This window comes from Copadichromis virginalis, linkage group LG14, assembly GCF_057382275.1.
Source record: "Copadichromis virginalis isolate Kocher_CV1m ecotype Utaka linkage group LG14, C_Virginalis_male_GT1.1, whole genome shotgun sequence".
Taxonomy (NCBI): domain Eukaryota; kingdom Metazoa; phylum Chordata; class Actinopteri; order Cichliformes; family Cichlidae; genus Copadichromis; species Copadichromis virginalis.
The window spans coordinates 26,562,398-26,579,253 of record NC_140631.1 but is presented as its reverse complement, the minus strand read 5'-3'; the positions used below and the strand labels follow the sequence as shown (position 1 = coordinate 26,579,253).

At 39.1% G+C, this 16,856-nt stretch overlaps 3 protein-coding genes across 3 annotated transcripts; all 3 read right to left on the bottom strand.

The window, feature by feature from the left end:
• Positions 1 to 92: 92 nt before the first annotated feature.
• Positions 93 to 3,429, bottom strand: LOC146694087 (caspase a-like). Its single transcript, XM_085430173.1, has 8 exons — positions 3,368 to 3,429; positions 2,991 to 3,269; positions 2,831 to 2,913; positions 2,529 to 2,705; positions 2,202 to 2,439; positions 1,956 to 2,108; positions 1,718 to 1,827; positions 93 to 1,639 (listed from the first exon to the last, which is right to left on the bottom strand). Exons 1-8 carry the CDS (start codon positions 3,372 to 3,374, stop codon positions 1,535 to 1,537), a joined length of 1,152 nt encoding a protein of 383 aa, XP_085286299.1. The 5' UTR covers positions 3,375 to 3,429; the 3' UTR covers positions 93 to 1,534.
• Positions 3,430 to 6,675: 3,246 nt separating this feature from the next.
• Positions 6,676 to 10,914, bottom strand: LOC146694086 (caspase a-like). The gene is made up of 8 exons (XM_085430171.1): positions 10,818 to 10,914; positions 9,321 to 9,605; positions 9,109 to 9,203; positions 8,803 to 8,979; positions 8,447 to 8,696; positions 8,180 to 8,350; positions 7,915 to 8,024; positions 6,676 to 7,500 (listed from the first exon to the last, which is right to left on the bottom strand). Exons 1-8 carry the CDS (start codon positions 10,822 to 10,824, stop codon positions 7,396 to 7,398), a joined length of 1,200 nt encoding a protein of 399 aa, XP_085286297.1. The 5' UTR covers positions 10,825 to 10,914; the 3' UTR covers positions 6,676 to 7,395.
• A 329-nt stretch (positions 10,915 to 11,243) lies between these two features.
• LOC146694085 (caspase recruitment domain-containing protein 18-like) lies at positions 11,244 to 13,290 on the bottom strand. The gene is made up of 3 exons (XM_085430172.1): positions 13,183 to 13,290; positions 11,880 to 12,161; positions 11,244 to 11,628 (listed from the first exon to the last, which is right to left on the bottom strand). Exons 1-2 carry the CDS (start codon positions 13,187 to 13,189, stop codon positions 11,884 to 11,886), a joined length of 285 nt encoding a protein of 94 aa, XP_085286298.1. The 5' UTR covers positions 13,190 to 13,290; the 3' UTR covers positions 11,244 to 11,628; positions 11,880 to 11,883.
• Positions 13,291 to 16,856: the final 3,566 nt, after the last annotated feature.

The following is a 16,856-nucleotide window of genomic DNA, read 5'->3' as shown; positions in this document are numbered from 1 at the left end:
AAATCAATGTATAACTCATCTGCCACTGGATCTTCAATAGAAAAACAGTAAATTTAGGTCACAGTAATTAGTAATATCACAAGCTAACCACCTCCTATTGGCAATTTTATTAAAACTTTTACACAAATAATTACATTTCTATAAATATGTAACTTTATATACTTGTAATTTCTATTATTGTAGCCCACATGTAGATTAAAGATAATTAATGTGCAGTAATAAAAATCTGAGTTACTAACAAAATGCTTGTATTAAGCATAATTATATGTTGGACCAGTGGTCATAGACCCACATGATTCAATTCAATTAAATTTTATTTATATACCACCAAATCACAACAACAGTCTCCTCAAGGCGCTTTATATTGTAAGTTACACCCTACAATAATACAGAGAAAAACCCAACAATCATATGACCCCCTATGAGCAAGCACTTTGGTGACAGTGGGAAGGAAAAACTCCCTTTTAACAGGAAGAAACCTCCGGCAGAACCAGGCTCAGGGATGGGCGGCCATCCTTCTCTCACCCGAAAGTTCTTTTTAGAACTTTCTGATAATAATGAATTACAGTAGTCCAGCCTAGTTTTTCAGCGTCACTCTGAGACAGGATATTTATAATTTTAGAGATGCTGCGCAAATGGAAGAAAGCAGTCCTAGATATTTGTTTAATATGTGCATTGAGGAACATATCCTGGTCAAAAATGACTCCAAGGTTCCTCACAGTGTTACTGGAGGCCAAGGTAATGCCATCCAGAGTAAGAATCTGGTTAGATACCATATTTCTAAGCTTTTCAGGGCCGAGTACAATAACCTCAGTTTTATCAGAATTAAGGAGCAGAAAGTTAGCAGCCATCCAGGTCTTTATGTCTTTACCGGTGAGTCGTTTGGTACCGGGCCGCGAGAGTTGAGGCTCAGGTGTGAAATGTATAGTTTTCAGGGTTTTTATCGGTTTTCAGCATTATTTAGTTATCGTTTTTATCGTTTACTCGGTTTTCTTTGGTCTTTTCGCGTGTGTTATGAATAAATTTTCTTTTTTTCGGTACCGGTACTAGTTTTATTTTTGTTGTATTTATCCGCGACACCTTAAAGGCCGGTCCATGAAAATATTGTCGGGCATAAACCGGTCCGTGGCGCAAAAAAGGTTGGAGACCGCTGGTGTTAACATTTTAGTTAATACAAGATTCATTTACTGTAACTAAGGGCTCATTTACTTATTTAGACACATAACAGTAACAGTGATGACATTATAGACAAGAACAACTGATGAATGTAAATGATACACTCACTCATATAGCTACTAAAATGTCCAAACGTATTAAAAGTTGACAAAATCTCACATTCACTTTCACAAAGCAGTAAAAACAGAAACAAAGAAATCAATATTTTACATATAATTCACAATAATCAATGCATATCCCTCGTTATACTACAGATAAGTATGAATCCCTTATTACTAGGAAGTGATAATCCATGAAATCATTAATGTACTTATTAGCACTTATTATGTGTTTCCTTTGACCAAAATTCAATCCTGTCTCAGCGGCCTGGAAAGAGGTAGAAGCGCTTGGTTAGAGTGCATCTGTCTTTGGTTGGCATCTGTCTCAGTTTCTCAGAGGGAAAATCTTCAAAGCGTTGCATGACCTGTGTGATGAAAACATAACCAGTGACTGCATCTGTTTGCCTGCAGCACTATCACCAAACGAGTTTTCAGGTACTTACTTTTCTGAAGAGCTCGTCGATGTCGTCCTCATGAGAGCACGTGTTGAATACCTCCTTGATGAACTGGATCAGAAAAGACCCACGGTCTTCCTGTCTGTATGAAACAGTGTCTGCAGGAAATCATGTGAAAACTGAGAATGAGACTATGCTTGTGTGTTATTGGTGCAAATTTCAGATGCTTATCTTAATAATGTCAGAAATCTTTTGCATAATAAAACCCATCAGCAGACAAACTGACCTGGGGTGCTGGACAGAAGTGAAACGAAGTCCTTTTCTTTGTGCACGTATCGAGTAGAGTCATCCACAATGCTGTTTTCATCAAAGCGGCTCTGTGACACATCATCACAGACCACTTTTGCACTGTCACTAACCATCACGGAGCCACCAGATTCTGCAACACACGCAGCATGCTTTTAATTCAGGTCCAAACTGTAGCTACGAGGACATTTGTGGATGTTGGTCAGATGAAATGATTGAAAGTCACCTCCTCTGCAGGCCTGGATGATGATGATCTTTGGTTTGTTTAGCAGTGCTGAGCATTTCTGTGAGCCCAAGTACTTGTAAATATTGTCAACAGGGAATTCATCTGGTTCCACTTCTTCTCTGTGATTGACACCGAGGACAATTCCCCGTTTCCCGTGAGACATAATCACCACAAACACACTGTCTGTCTCTTTGAGTTTGGGATGTTTGGAGAAATTCATCAGAGCCTCATCGATCATCTGATTGAACACAAAAAGTCCCAGCATCAGTTATTTTGTCACTCAGCCGTAATTTGCTAGGAAAGAATAAAAGATTAGTATTTAAATACCTTTCCAGTGAGATCTTTGTATTTGACCACTTCATAATGCAGAGATCGGAGAAGTTTATCCATGTTCTCCTCGTCAACTTCAGCTCCTTTTCGGGTTAATCTCTCATCAGAAAAATTTCGATTAGTGATTAGGAGGGCCACTCGACTGCTGATGGACTTTTCTGCCACAGGGTAAATCTAAAAATACAAATGTAAAGACAGAATATTTACTGTTATAAATGTAAAATTTAAGTGTATAAACTTACAAAGTATTCCAAATTTGAATCTTGTTTGTTAAAAGTGTTTGAACAGTCATGACAAACATTTTTATCGTTCAGCTTTGTCCTCCAGAAAGAGTCAGTTGTGGCGATGAGTTTGGACGACCAGCTTTGCTCCTTCTGAGACGCTGCAGTTGGAAAAAGCAAAAGCACTGTTCAGACTTTATTCTGTACGATTTCCTTCTTCCAAACAGGGTGAACTCACCAGGAGGCTGACCACAGGACAGACCCAGCTCAGAGTAAAGTGTAGGATCTCTCTTCTCCAGGTGTTCGATCATCTTCCTGCTAGCTTTATCTCCTTTCCTCTTCACCATGTCGATGAGAGCACGGGCCATGTCTGCTTTGTTGCTGTTGTCTTCGAGCACAGAGTCTGTCTCTCCATCATTCAGCAAACCCTCTTCTAAAAGGTCATCCAGGAGCTGTTTAAGAAGGGCTTTTGATACCTTTTCAACAAACCGTCCTCTCACTCTGGCAAGCTCCTTATCTAGAGGGAAGAATGAGATCAAATAATCATGTCAAAATCAAAATCTATCACACATTAACACTTGGAAAGTGCATGGATCATGATAACTTCTGTCTTACCTGCCATCTTTCATAAACTTTACTTCACAAATTTGCAACCTGTGTCCTCCAGCATGTACAAATGATTGTGTGTTTGCCAAGATGTTTTATCTATTAATAGTTGTGTGGAAACCACGCTTCCATGGAAGTGGTTGTAATCAAGTCAAACTTGAAATGCAACATAAAATATTTTCTTTTTCTTCTGAGCAGTGGTCTCTTAGAAATGAAGTCATGACAAATATCTTTGTTTGCAAAGAACACATCTTTTATATTTTCTAAGAGTCATGTTCCTGAGCACCTCCTGCACTACTTGTGCTTTCTGTATGTTACCATTTGCAAACCTTTATGTGTGCTCATGTGTGCTGTTTTGGACAGCACTGCCTGATTTCCTAGGAACAAAGAGATGCCAATAAGTGGTTATAGAGCCGTTAATGAAATGTAAGATGTTTTTAAATTCAAGGATCAACTAGCTTTTGCATTTTTAACATTTTTATTTAAGCCTTAACTTGTATTGAACAAGAGTTCATAAACTCTTCTTCCTGTTTTAGTGCATAGGCAAGCTGCTGCTTTTGTGACAATGTTTCTTCTTACTTTCATAGGTTCATCTGCTGCACGTTAGGCATATAAACTCTCCAAAATTGCATTTATAACTTAATTTATTTTCAATTTATTTTCAGATAGTTTCACTCCTAACTTACACGCATTTTGTGTATACTGAATTATGATCAAAACAGCTTGCTTTAAAAAGAAGGCAGACATAAGGAACAGGAAGTAAAAGTGAAACTTGGGCTGCTGTCAAAGAAAACAGAAAGATGAGATAAAAGCAGTTTACCGACAGTATCAACATTTCTGTGTCCTTTGAATTACCACAACATGTCAAGTCATGTTTGAACTTGTTTGAACATTTCAACTCTACGATGTTTTAATGGCCAATATTATACGTTAATGACAAAAAATTAACAAAAAAACATAACCAGAGAAAAATCACCATCTCTCTTCATTTCATATAATAATTTTCTTTCCATCTACCGTTCCTTTGCTGAGTGTTTCCAATACACTGAACTATGCCTGTAGGGTTGACTGCATCAAGACCACAGATATTCTTATCATTGCAAGATCTCGAAGAAGAGAAGCAAGTTCAGTAAGTTTCAATTCACAAGTAATCCCCCTCCCTTCACCTGCCTTACTTGGAAGTGTCTGCTCTGGGAAACTATGAAAACATGCCTGTCTACAGGTCCTTCTCAAAAAATTTGCATATTGTGATAAAGTTCATTATTTTCTGTAATGTACTGATAAACATTAGACTTTCATATATTTTAGATTCATTACACACAACTGAAGTAGTTCAAGCATTTCATTATTGATGATTTTGGCATACAGCTCATGAAAACCCAAAATTCCTATGTCAAACAACTAGCATATCATGAATAGGTTCTCTAAACGAGCTATTAACCTAATCATCTGAATCAGCGAATTAACTCTAAACACCTGCAAAAGATTCCTGAGGCTTTTAAAAACTCCCAGCCGGGTTCATTACTCAAAACCGCAATCATGGGTAAGACTGCCGACCTGACTGCTATCCAGAAGGCCATCTTTGACACCCTCAAGCAAGAGGGTAAGACACAGAAAGAAATTTCTGAACGAATAGGCTGTTCCCAGAGTGCTGTATCAAGGCACCTCAGTGGGAAGTCTGTGGGAAGGAAAAAGTGTGGCAGAAAACGCTGCACAACGAGAAGAGGTGACCGGACCCTGAGGAAGATTGTGGAGAAGGACCGATTCCAGACCTTGGAGGACCTGCGGAAGCAGTCGGCTGAGTCTGGAGTAGAAACATCCAGAGCCACCGTGTACAGGCGTGTGCAGGAAATGGGCTACAGGTGCCGCATTCCCCAGGTCAAACCACTTTTGAACCAGAAACAGCAGCAGAAGCGCCTGACCTGGGCTTCAGAGAAGCAGCGCTGGACTGTTTCTCAGTGGTCCAAAGTACTTTTTTCGGATGAAAGCAACTTTTTCATGTCATTCAGAAATCAAGGTGCCAGAGTCTGGAGGAAGACTGGGGAGAGGGAAATGCCAAAATGCCTGAAGTCCAGTGTCAAGTATCCACAGTCAGTGATGGTCTGGGGTGCCATGTCAGCTGCTGGTGTTGGTCCACTGTGTTTTATCAAGGGCAGGGTCAATGTAGCTAGCTATCAGGAGATTTTGGAGCACTTCATGCTTCCATCTGCTGAAAAGCTTTATGGAGATGAAGATTTCATTTTTCAGCACGACCTGGCACCTGCTCACAGTGCCAAAACCACTGGTAAATGGTTTACTGACCATGGTATTATTGTGCTCAATTGGCCTGCCAACTCTCCTGACCTGAACCCCATAAAGAATCTGTGGGATATTGTGAAGAGAAAGTTGAGAGACGCAAGACCCAACACTCTGGATGAGCTTAAGGCCGCTATCGAAGCATCCTGGGCCTCCATAACACCTCAGCAGTGCCACAGGCTGATTGCCTCCATGCCACGCCGCATTGAAGCAGTCATTTCTGCAAAAGGATTCCCGACCAAGTATTGAGTGCATAACTGAACATAATTATTTGAAGGTTGACTTTTTTTTTGTATTAAAAACACTTTTCTTTTATTGGTCAGATGAAATATGCTACTTTTTTGAGATAGGAATTTTGGGTTTTCATGAGCTGTATGCCAAAATCATCAATATTAAAACAATAAAAGGCTTGAACTACTTCAGTTGTGTGTAATGAATCTAAAATATATGAAAGTCTACTGTTTATCAGTACATTACAGAAAATAATGAACTTTATCACTATATGCTAATTTTTTGAGAAGGACCTGTATGTGTCAGGCTGGGTCTTAGGCTTCACCTCCTTCTGAAAGTCTCGGGCATCCCCAGGTGTGGGGGCTATTTCCCCCACCACACTCCCTGTCAGTGGCTGGTGCCCCTACCTGCTGGGGCATTGTAAGGACTGAAAATTAAAAAAGATCCTTTAAAAAAATCTTCTAAGCTATGACCATCAAGTGGAGCAGTATAGCAAAAGCCCTAAACCAGTATACCAGTTGTCACCTCAGGGCAATTTATATTGTAGGCTAAAGGTCCTATGATATAAACAAACAAACAAGCACAATTACAGTCAGATGACCCCCTTTGAACAAGCACTTAACACCAGTGGATTCTTTTTTAACAGGAAGATGTGGCGACAAGGGCAGAGATGAGAAGAATTGAGAGCAAGACACTGTAGGAGAGAGAGGCAGAGTGTAGTAACTCCTTAAGTTAAATGCAGCAGTGGTGTATGAATCCAAAGAGAGAGAAAGGCAGTGAGTGGAAAATAAAAGCAAAGCGCATTTTATTTTTATTTCTTTATTTTTGTATAGCATGAAAACACAGCAACAGTTATGTCAGGATACTTTACATGTTACTCTAGAATAATAGAAAAAAAATAATACAAAGAAAACAGAGAAAAGCTAACAATCATATGGACTCCTATGCAAACAAGAGGTTTAGCGACAGTGGGAAGGAAAAACTCCCTTATAACAGGAAGAAAGCCCTAGCAGAACCAGGTTGAGGGAGGGGTGTCCATCTTCTGCAAAGATGGTGTGAAGGGAGGAAGATAGGACAAAGACATGCTGTGGAAGAGAGTATGTCTGTCCCTCTCTGACCCTGTTTCTGCTGGACGTCTCTTCCAGTTCGTCCATCCAACCGTCTCCAATTGCCACATAGAGGATATTTCATGTTGATGTGTTTTGTGTGCATGGGTCTCACATGAAGCTAGAAATGTCATCAGGATTTTTTTTTAACAAAGGAGACAGACAGATGGCAGCTTTGTTTCATTCTTTTAAAATTTTTATTATCATTGTATTTTCCATCTGTTTGTAGCTATTTTGCATCTTATTGTGGCCATTTTTGTCTAACTGTGAGATCATATCATCTTTTTGCTTCTAGGTTTGCATCTCTTTGTAGTTCTTTGGAAATGATAAAATGACCTAACTCTGAGCACTAAAAACATCAATTGAAATGGCAGCAAAGTTGAGTTACATAACTGTAAAAATATCTCAGAGGCCTGGAAAGAAGTAGAAGCGTCTTGTCAGTGTGCATCTGTCTTTTGTTGGCATCTGTCTCCTGTTTTGAACACTGAAGTCTTCAAAGCGTTGCATCACCTGTATGATTAAAATGATGTACGACATTATCACAGTAATAATGTACAACATTATCACACTAATGACACGAGAACAAAGTAATTACTGCTTGACTATAGCAATACAACTTTCCACATGTTCCAGAAACATAAGTGACAGATATGGCACTTATTGATTCCTGTAAGCGTAACTTCCAGGAGATGAAAAATGCTTTGAAAGCCTTCTTTTGGGCCATACTCTGCAAACTTTTTAACCTTTTATTATTTTACTTTTAATACTGTACATGCACTATTTCCCAGTGATAATTGAAGTGTAATTTAAATATTGCTTTAACGTAACTGTCCACATAAATGTCACAAGCAGTATCAACATGGTTGTGAAGTAATGAGACTTGCTTCCAATAAGTATAAAACAATTTACACTTGCAGCGCTTACTTTTCTGAAGAGCTCCTCGACGTCGTCTTGATGTGCAAAGGTGTTGAAAACCTGAACAATGTACTGTATGAGGATAGACCCTTGATTCCTGTCTCTATATGACACAGTATCTGCAGAAAGAAAATTCAGAGACAGAAATTGGATACAGGTTTTTTTTTTTTTTTTTTTTGGGGGGGGGGGGGGGGGGGTGTTATCATTACAGATTCATGTGTGTCATCACTGTGTGTGTGTCACTAAGTTTTAATAATTGCCTAGCTACACTGACCTGGAGTGCAGGAGAGAAGAGAAATGAAGTCTTTTTCCTTGTGTACACATCGTAGAGTGTCGTCTTCTAAGCCCTCTTCATCAGCACATAGGGATGGACTTGGCTGTTTCACGTCATCACAGACCAGATCTGGCTTTGCACAGTCACTAACAAGCACACCTCCTCTCTCCTCTGAAACATATGCAATGTACTTGTAAGATAAGAAGACTCCAGCAAATCTATAACTTAAGCCTTTTTTTTTTAACTGTAAGAACAGAAGGTGATCACCTCCTCTGCAGGCCTGGATGATGATGATCTTGGGTTTGTTCAGAAGTGCAGGACACTTGTCTGAGCTCAACTGCTTGTAAATGTTGTTCACCTCATACGCATCTTGTTCCTCATTATCACAAATGGGTTCTTTGCAGTCGACACCAAGGACTGCTCCTAGCTTCCCGTGAGACATTATAACCACCAACACACTGTCTGTATCTTTGAGTTTTGGATGTTTGGAGAAGTCAATTAGAGCCTTATTAATTGCCTGTATAAGAACATAACAAAAAAAAAAGTCAAGGCATAACTTCCTGTATCTCAAAACAAACCAGACATAAAATTTTTCCCCAGATTTTCCCTTTTAATAAAAATACCTTTCCTGTGAGATTTGTGTATTTCACCACTTCATAACCCAGAGCAGAGAGCAGCTTCCTCATGTTCTCCTCATCTTTCTCAGCTCCATTTCTATTGAATTTCCCATCAGTAAACTTCATGTTAGTGATCAGCAGAGCTACGCGATTTTTAAAGGCGTCTTTGGTCACATGGTAAATCTGCAAAACAAAAATAAAGGGAAAAAAGTTGAAAAATCTATCTTGTGTCTCAACATTAACTTTAATAAGAAAACACTTATTCTTATTATCAAACTGAGATATTTTGCATGAGGTTTGTGAATGACTCACACTTTTATCATCCATTTTCATCTTCCAGAATTTCTCAGTCGTGTGGATCAGTGTATCTGACCATTCTGGTGGCTCCCGAGGATCTGGAGCTGAGGCTGACAAAACAGATTATTGCTTGAAATAATGTATTTTATTCTGTTTGTACCTGTGTGATCATTACATTATCTTCTGCACTATATTTTTTAATAAAAATATTTTTTAAGGTTTCTCACCTGCCTGAGAAGGCTGACTGCAAGACAAACCAAGCTTTTCGTAAAGAGAAGAGTCTCTACTTTTAAGGTGAACGATCATCTTGCTGCTGGCTGGGTCTCCTTTTTTCCTCACAGTGTCAATGAGACAGCGCGCCTTATCAGCCCTGCTGTCATTCTCTTCAAGTATTGACTCGCTCTCCATATCATTCAGCACACCATCTTCTACGAGGTCGTCAAGCAGCATCTTTATAACCGCTTTGGACACACTCGTCAGAAAGTCTGACCGTACCCTGCCAAGCTCCTTATCTAGAATAGAGAATATGTCATTTTAGAAATGTTTAGAAAGATTGCTGACCTTTGAAAACTTTTCGTCTCAAACTAAATGGGCGATGTATACATTTTGCTGTTTTTATTTAATATATCGAATACGTTGGGGGGGGGGGGGGGGGGGGGGGTTGCTCGGTTTGAGCCTTTTCAGCTGTATTATCGTCTTTGGACGCTTCACTTTGTGGTGGGGAGCAGTAACGCATAACACATGTCAGCATCACTACAAACTGCGGTTTTCACAATGACTCTAAAAGTTGAATAGTCTTTTTTTTTTAAATTAAAAGCAAACATTGCGATCTATGTACAGATTTATTGCTTTGTAACAAAGTAAAATATATTAGTTGTATCTAATAATCCGGCATCTTAATGCAGTTAACGGTGAAAGACCCACATTTACAGAATGATCCCCTGAGATATTAGCGCTAATCTACAACATTTCATGTGCATGAATCACTTCAGCATTTCTAACGCTGGTTCCGTACAAAGAGTGAATGTTTGCGCACTACGTAGGACATCCTGCCTTGTTATAACGCCCGGTATTCTTCGGATTGACGGAGGAAATGGCTGATATGTCCTTCTTCCTCATAAAGTGCGGAGTAAAAACGAAGCTACTGTTTTAGTGCATAACGAAACCATTACCGATGCCTGTCGTCAACATACAAATTTGGATGTTTTAATAAAGAACAAACAAAACAAAACAAACTTTATATGCTATCCTGTCGCACTTTGGAAATGTGTGACCTCCCATCTTTAGAAGTTGTACTTAAAGAACAGCCTCCGTGGATTCAGTGTGTATACATAACGCAAATAGTTGTCAACAAAGAAACTTAAACCCTCGCTCTCTCATCTCTGAAAACCTTCCACTAGAAGATTTTTTCAACAACAGACATCCGGGCGGGAATAGTTTTCCGGGGTGCAAAACGAAAGTATGGATCCAATCTGGCATAAACATAGTATGAAAATAACAAATGTCGAATCACACTATTCAAACTTTTCTCTGACAAACACTTTTGTTGCAAAACTGTCGAAAGTGTAAGAATACATATTTTCCGCCGCTGTCTTCCGCAAAACGTTCGTAACACAATCCAGTGGTGGTAAACACTTTATGCCTATTGTGCTGCATTCCTGCTCGCTGGCTAAACTCATATATGACAACGTAGAACAAAATGCATTTAGTCCGTGTGCTCTTACCTGCCATTGCTCAAAACTTGTGTGGCCAACCTGCTTAAATTGCTGCTGACTTTAACCTGATTATGCTTGCGTAATGTTTGCTATCAGAGATGAACGATATAAGGCTCCTCCTTTCCGCATATGACCTACATAGTAGTACCGCACAGTGCATAAATTTCTGTATAAAAGTCAGAGCAGGCCTGTGGTGCTCCTACTTTGATGTGAGTAATCCGGATCATTAAACTGTACCTTATAATGGCTAAAACTATACTGTAACATTATAAAACACCGTGGCACCCATGCTAACCATTCACTTGGGAGCCATAACAAACAAACAAAACGAACAAACAAAAAACATAAACAAAAAAAACCCGTCATGCGCTATAAAGGTCCACATGTCATTGTACATGCAAATGAATCATACTATATAATAAACACACAAGCTCATTTACTGTCGTTAAGATTTAATTCAACTAGATTATAAAATGATCTTAACGTAAACAGATTGTAATTCTCATCCATCACATGCAAAAAATAATGTACAGAGGAACCTGGAAACATTACAGTTTTATGTTCATGCACATTTGAGAGCACAAATAGATTGTTTTTCTGATTGTCACGTTGGCAAAATATAAAAGCATCATATAATAGTGCTCTAGAGTGTAAAAAAAAAATTAAGATACAGTATTATATCTTTAGATGTGATCATTCATGTTGATATTATTGCTTTGAAAAGTAATGATGATGAAAGATGAGCATGTTCACTGCACATCTCTTTATTTCACAAAGTCTCGGCAGTAGGGATGAGTGTTCACGAGGTTTTCGTTTCCTCCTGTGGATAAAAACATAAATACGAAAAATCAGGTAACGGTAAAAAAAAAAACAAAAAACATGGTGCCAAACAACAATGCGTAGAGATTAAACATAACCTAAGTGGCATCAACCAAAGTCAAAGCCTGATAGATCCTATTTCTGTATTTCAGTGTCAAAGTACAACATCAGTTTGTGACTCTATAAAATCAGGGTTAAAGCCTCCTTTTGCTCATATGTGTTGATAAGCTCCACTGATGTATCCCATCTCACCTGGTCAGACAGTCAGACCCAGCTCAGCGAAAAGCATAGGATCTCTTTTTTGAAGGTGACGAATAAACTTGTTGCTGGCTAGATCTCCTTTTTTCCTCACAGTGTCAATGAGGCAGCGCGCCTTGTCGGCTCGGTTCTTGTTCTCCTCAACTATTGACTCTCTCTCTCCATCATTCAAGATGCCATCCTCCAAAATGTTATCCAGGAGCTGGTCAAGAAGAGGGTTGGAGGTCTTTTCAACAAACTTACTCCTCACCCGCACAAGCATCGAGCTTGCGCTTTCTAGGAGAAAGAAAATCCCATTTATCAGGTTTAAGATGATTCAACACAAACTCACGTAACAACTTGAATAATTTGCTCTCATTTTGACTTCTTAAGGTGACTTCAAGTGGTAAAAAATTAGTCAACACGCTTGTACACAGATTGAAACACATCTGTGATTTAGAAAGCTCAGTTCTCAGCTGTCTGACCAGTGTTTGTTTGAATTTTTTGGAAAACTGCAAGTTTGAGCAGTGATCTCTTTATAAAGCTCTGTTTGGTTTGCATTAGATTTTACAGGTGTACCTGATTTGAGATTTAATTAATATTTTAGTGCTGCATATTAAAAGCACTCCAGTGGCGTGCTTCCCATCTGAAAACACAAGATATTTCTAAAAATATTTCCTTTTCGAGATAAATGCAGCTAATTTATAACTAAATGTAACTTTTAAAATCTGTGTTGATATATTCTGGCCAGTGATCTTCATCTTCATGTGTGGATATGTAAACCGATTATTAAAAAAAGTGGGTGGGCAGTACAAAAGTGAAACTACAAACGATTTCGCGCTGAAAAAAGGAGGGAAAAGAATACAAATAAAATAAAAAGCAGAACAATTAACAGTATCACGTCATTTCCTCTAAGGGCATCACTTGGGTCAATGCGTTTTGTGAAAACACAATCTCTGCGGATACTAAACAGGATTTAGATCGGAGGAGGATCTCCTTTGCTTTTCACTCTGCAGCGGTGCCAAAAAATGACAGCAGAGCTTTTAACCGGTGGTTTGCCTTACTACCAGGTCAAGTTTGATTTCATCCTGAGCTCTGGCAACGAATAATTAATGACTAAGAGAGAGAGAAGAAAAAAGAGAGAAAAAATGAAGTTTTCAATTAGCAGTCAGATCCGTGTTCGCTATAGCCATTCTCCAACTTCCTCAACCCGTGCTGCTTGTTTGTATTAATTGCGTGTGATTTAAAACTTCAGTTATGTGTTCATGTGTTCACATTTGAGTAGCTACAACTTGCTTTAGATGACAAATCGCCTTACCTGCCATTGCGCCAGAACCTCAAATCACTCGAGTTAACCTCCAAACAGATGAGCGGCGTCCCAGCACGCATAGGTATAGTACGAGTCAATACAAGTTCTTTCGAGTGCTTTTTTGCCTCAAGAGGTCGCCAAAGCATAGCGTTCTTCCTCACATACGTTACATTTTACGGTAGTGTATGTTGGCGCAACGTTGCATCCGGTCACATCCCTACCTTTCTACTGGTACCTATTCATAAATGCAGCATATACACCGACCACTTCATTTGGTACACCTCGCATGGCTGTTTGCTTTCTATTTTGGTGAACATTTGACATATTCGAAAACTTTTTGGAGGAAGGCGTGGAGTTAGGTTTTTTTTTAAATTTTTTTTAAATGGATAGAGATGTTTAATTTACGTGTGAGATGATTTTAATAACGAAACAACTGATTCCAGAAGTCAAACAAGCCACCATTTCTTTTCACTCAAATGGTGACAACATGGGTTTGAAGTATTTTGGCTCCATCTAGTGGACAAATACATTCAAAACATCGAAATGACTTTAAAGGAATACATTTCTACATTTTGAACTGGTTAAAGATACGTTTTTGTTTGTTTGTCTGTTTGTTTTTTAAGTATTCATTAAAACAAAAAGTAAAAATATTTTCTTTTGCTAATGAAGCAGCTTCACACAAAGCATACAGGGAGTGCAGAATTATTAGGCAAGTTGTATTTTTGAGGAATAATTTTATTATTGAACAACAACCATGTTCTCAATGAACCCAAAAAACACATTAATATCAAAGCTGAATGTTTTTGGAAGTAGTTTTTAGTTTTAGCTATTTTAGGGGGATATCTGTGTGTGCAGGTGACTATTACTGTGCATAATTATTAGGCAACTTAACAAAAAACAAATATATACCCATTTCAATTATTTATTTTTACCAGTGAAACCAATATAACATCTCCACATTCACAAATATACATTTCTGACATTCAAAAACAAAACAAAAACAAATCAGCGACCAATATAGCCACCTTTCTTTGCAAGGACACTCAAAAGCCTGCCATCCATGGATTCTGTCAGTGTTTTGATCTGTTCACCATCAACATTGCGTGCAGCAGCAACCACAGCCTCCCAGACACTGTTCAGAGAGGTGTACTGTTTTCCCTCCTTGTAAATCTCACATTTGATGATGGACCACAGGTTCTCAATGGGGTTCAGATCAGGTGAACAAGGAGGCCATGTCATTAGTTTTTCTTCTTTTATACCCTTTCTTGCCAGCCACGCTGTGGAGTACTTGGACGCGTGTGATGGAGCATTGTCCTGCATGAAAATCATGTTTTTCTTGAAAGATGCAGACTTCTTCCTGTACCACTGCTTGAAGAAGGTGTCTTCCAGAAACTGGCAGTAGGACTGGGAGTTGAGCTTGACTCCATCCTCAACCCGAAAAGGCCCCACAAGCTCATCTTTGATGATACCAGCCCAAACCAGTACTCCACCTCCACCTTGCTGGCGTCTGAGTCGGACTGGAGCTCTCTGCCCTTTACCAATCCAGCCACGGGCCCATCCATCTGGCCCATCAAGACTCACTCTCATTTCATCAGTCCATAAAACCTTAGAAAAACCAGTCTTGAGATATTTCTTGGCCCAGTCTTGACGTTTCAGCTTGTGTGTCTTGTTCAGTGGTGGTCGTCTTTCAGCTTTTCTTACCTTGGCCATGTCTCTGAGTATTGCACACCTTGTGCTTTTGGGCACTCCAGTGATGTTGCAGCTCTGAAATATGGCCAAACTGGTGGCAAGTGGCATCTTGGCAGCTGCACGCTTGACTTTTCTCAGTTCATGGGCAGTTATTTTGCGCCTTGGTTTTTCCACACACTTCTTGCGACCCTGTTGACTATTTTGAATGAAACGCTTGATTGTTCGATGATCACGCTTCAGAAGCTTTGCAATTTTGAGACTGCTGCATCCCCAAGATATCTCACTATTTTTGACTTTTCTGAGCCTGTCAAGTCCTTCTTTTGACCCATTTTGCCAAAGGAAAGGACGTTGCCTAATAATTATGCACACCTGATATAGGGTGTTGATGTCATTAGACCACACCCCTTCTCATTACAGAGATGCACATCACCTAATATGCTTAATTGGTAGTAGGCTTTCGAGCCTATACAGCTTGGAGTAAGACAACATGCATGAAGAGGATGATGTGGACAAAATACTCATTTGCCTAATAATTCTGCACTCCCTGTATAGACACAAAGCACAAATTATTTACACTCATGGGAAAAAGAAGATTTTCACAAGATTACTCACAGTACACCCTTACTTCCATATGAATTCAGAGGATATGTAGCAGTCAGGTGCTCTTAATCAGATTCACTTGATTGATCGTCAGTAAGTCTGAGCACATCAATAAAGACAGACATTTGCTATTCTGGCGCATTCAAGTGTGCGTCAACAAAATCTTGCCTGGAGTGGACATCACAGCATCACAGTCCTTAGGACTTTTTTTTTTTTTAACCTCATTCCATCCAGATTGAAGAAATTTTAATAAGTAACTGAGTTGTATAGTATTATCTTTCAGAGAAGCCAGTGGTTACCTCATTGATGCAAGGGTATGTTGTGCCTGTGGTATAGCTTGTATGGTAGTCTTTCTTGGTTTTGTATTATCTTTGTCTGTATACGGTGGCTGGGAAGTGCAAGTGATTACATCCTTGCATTACATACTTTAGGTTCATTTTCTGCAGGCAGGTTTCTGAAAGAGAACAGGCAGATTTAGAATATAACATGCAGCGTTCTATAGATGGATGCATTAAAAAAAAAAGGAAAAATTACATGTATGTGCTCACTTTCTAAACACTTTGTTACATTTATGATAAATGGATTAGAAAGTAGATAAAACACATTTATGTCGGCCTTGGCTCATAGTTCTTGTCTTTAAATTAACTTTGTATGTTTCAGGTACTGCACTCTCAAAGACTGAATGAACCAGCATTGCAGCCATGGGTCATTGTGAGCATCACAGGGAAGGTTGAAGCCGCCCACTGCACCTGTATGGCCGGAGTCGTGGAGACCTGCAGCCATGTCACTGCTCTTCTGTTTAAAGTAGAAGCAACAGTGTTGATCCGTGGCACAAGGACTGTTACAGATGAACCTGCATACTGGGTTTTGCCTGGTAATATGACCAAGATACAGCCAGAGGTTGGCCATAAGATAGACTTCTCCTCTTCAGCTGCCCAAAAAAAGGCTCTCGATCAAAACATAAACAGACCATCCGTATTGAAAGGTAAAAGGAGCCGTCCTCAAAAAAGAAAAATCCCGCCTGCTACTGTGGAGGAGTTGTCACTGCTATTGGATACTTTGCTGGAACGCAGTAAAGCTGTGGGTTGTGGGAATGACCCATAATGTTTTATCTAGGGGTCTAGATTTATGCCTGTAGTGCACTGCTGTGTAAATAATTAGCATTTACTGAATATGTACTGACTGAGTACCACTGTTCAAAAGTTGAATAAAGAAACAAACCAATTTTTGCCTTTTTTAAAAAAAATTAAAACCACTTTATAGAAAATGACAAAATGTTTACACAAAATCATGACAGCGTTTACACGATATCACCCACTACTAACACTACTTAATTTACTGTATCTTTTGAAAAATTACCGCTATTTATACAGCACAAGACTTAAGAATATTTA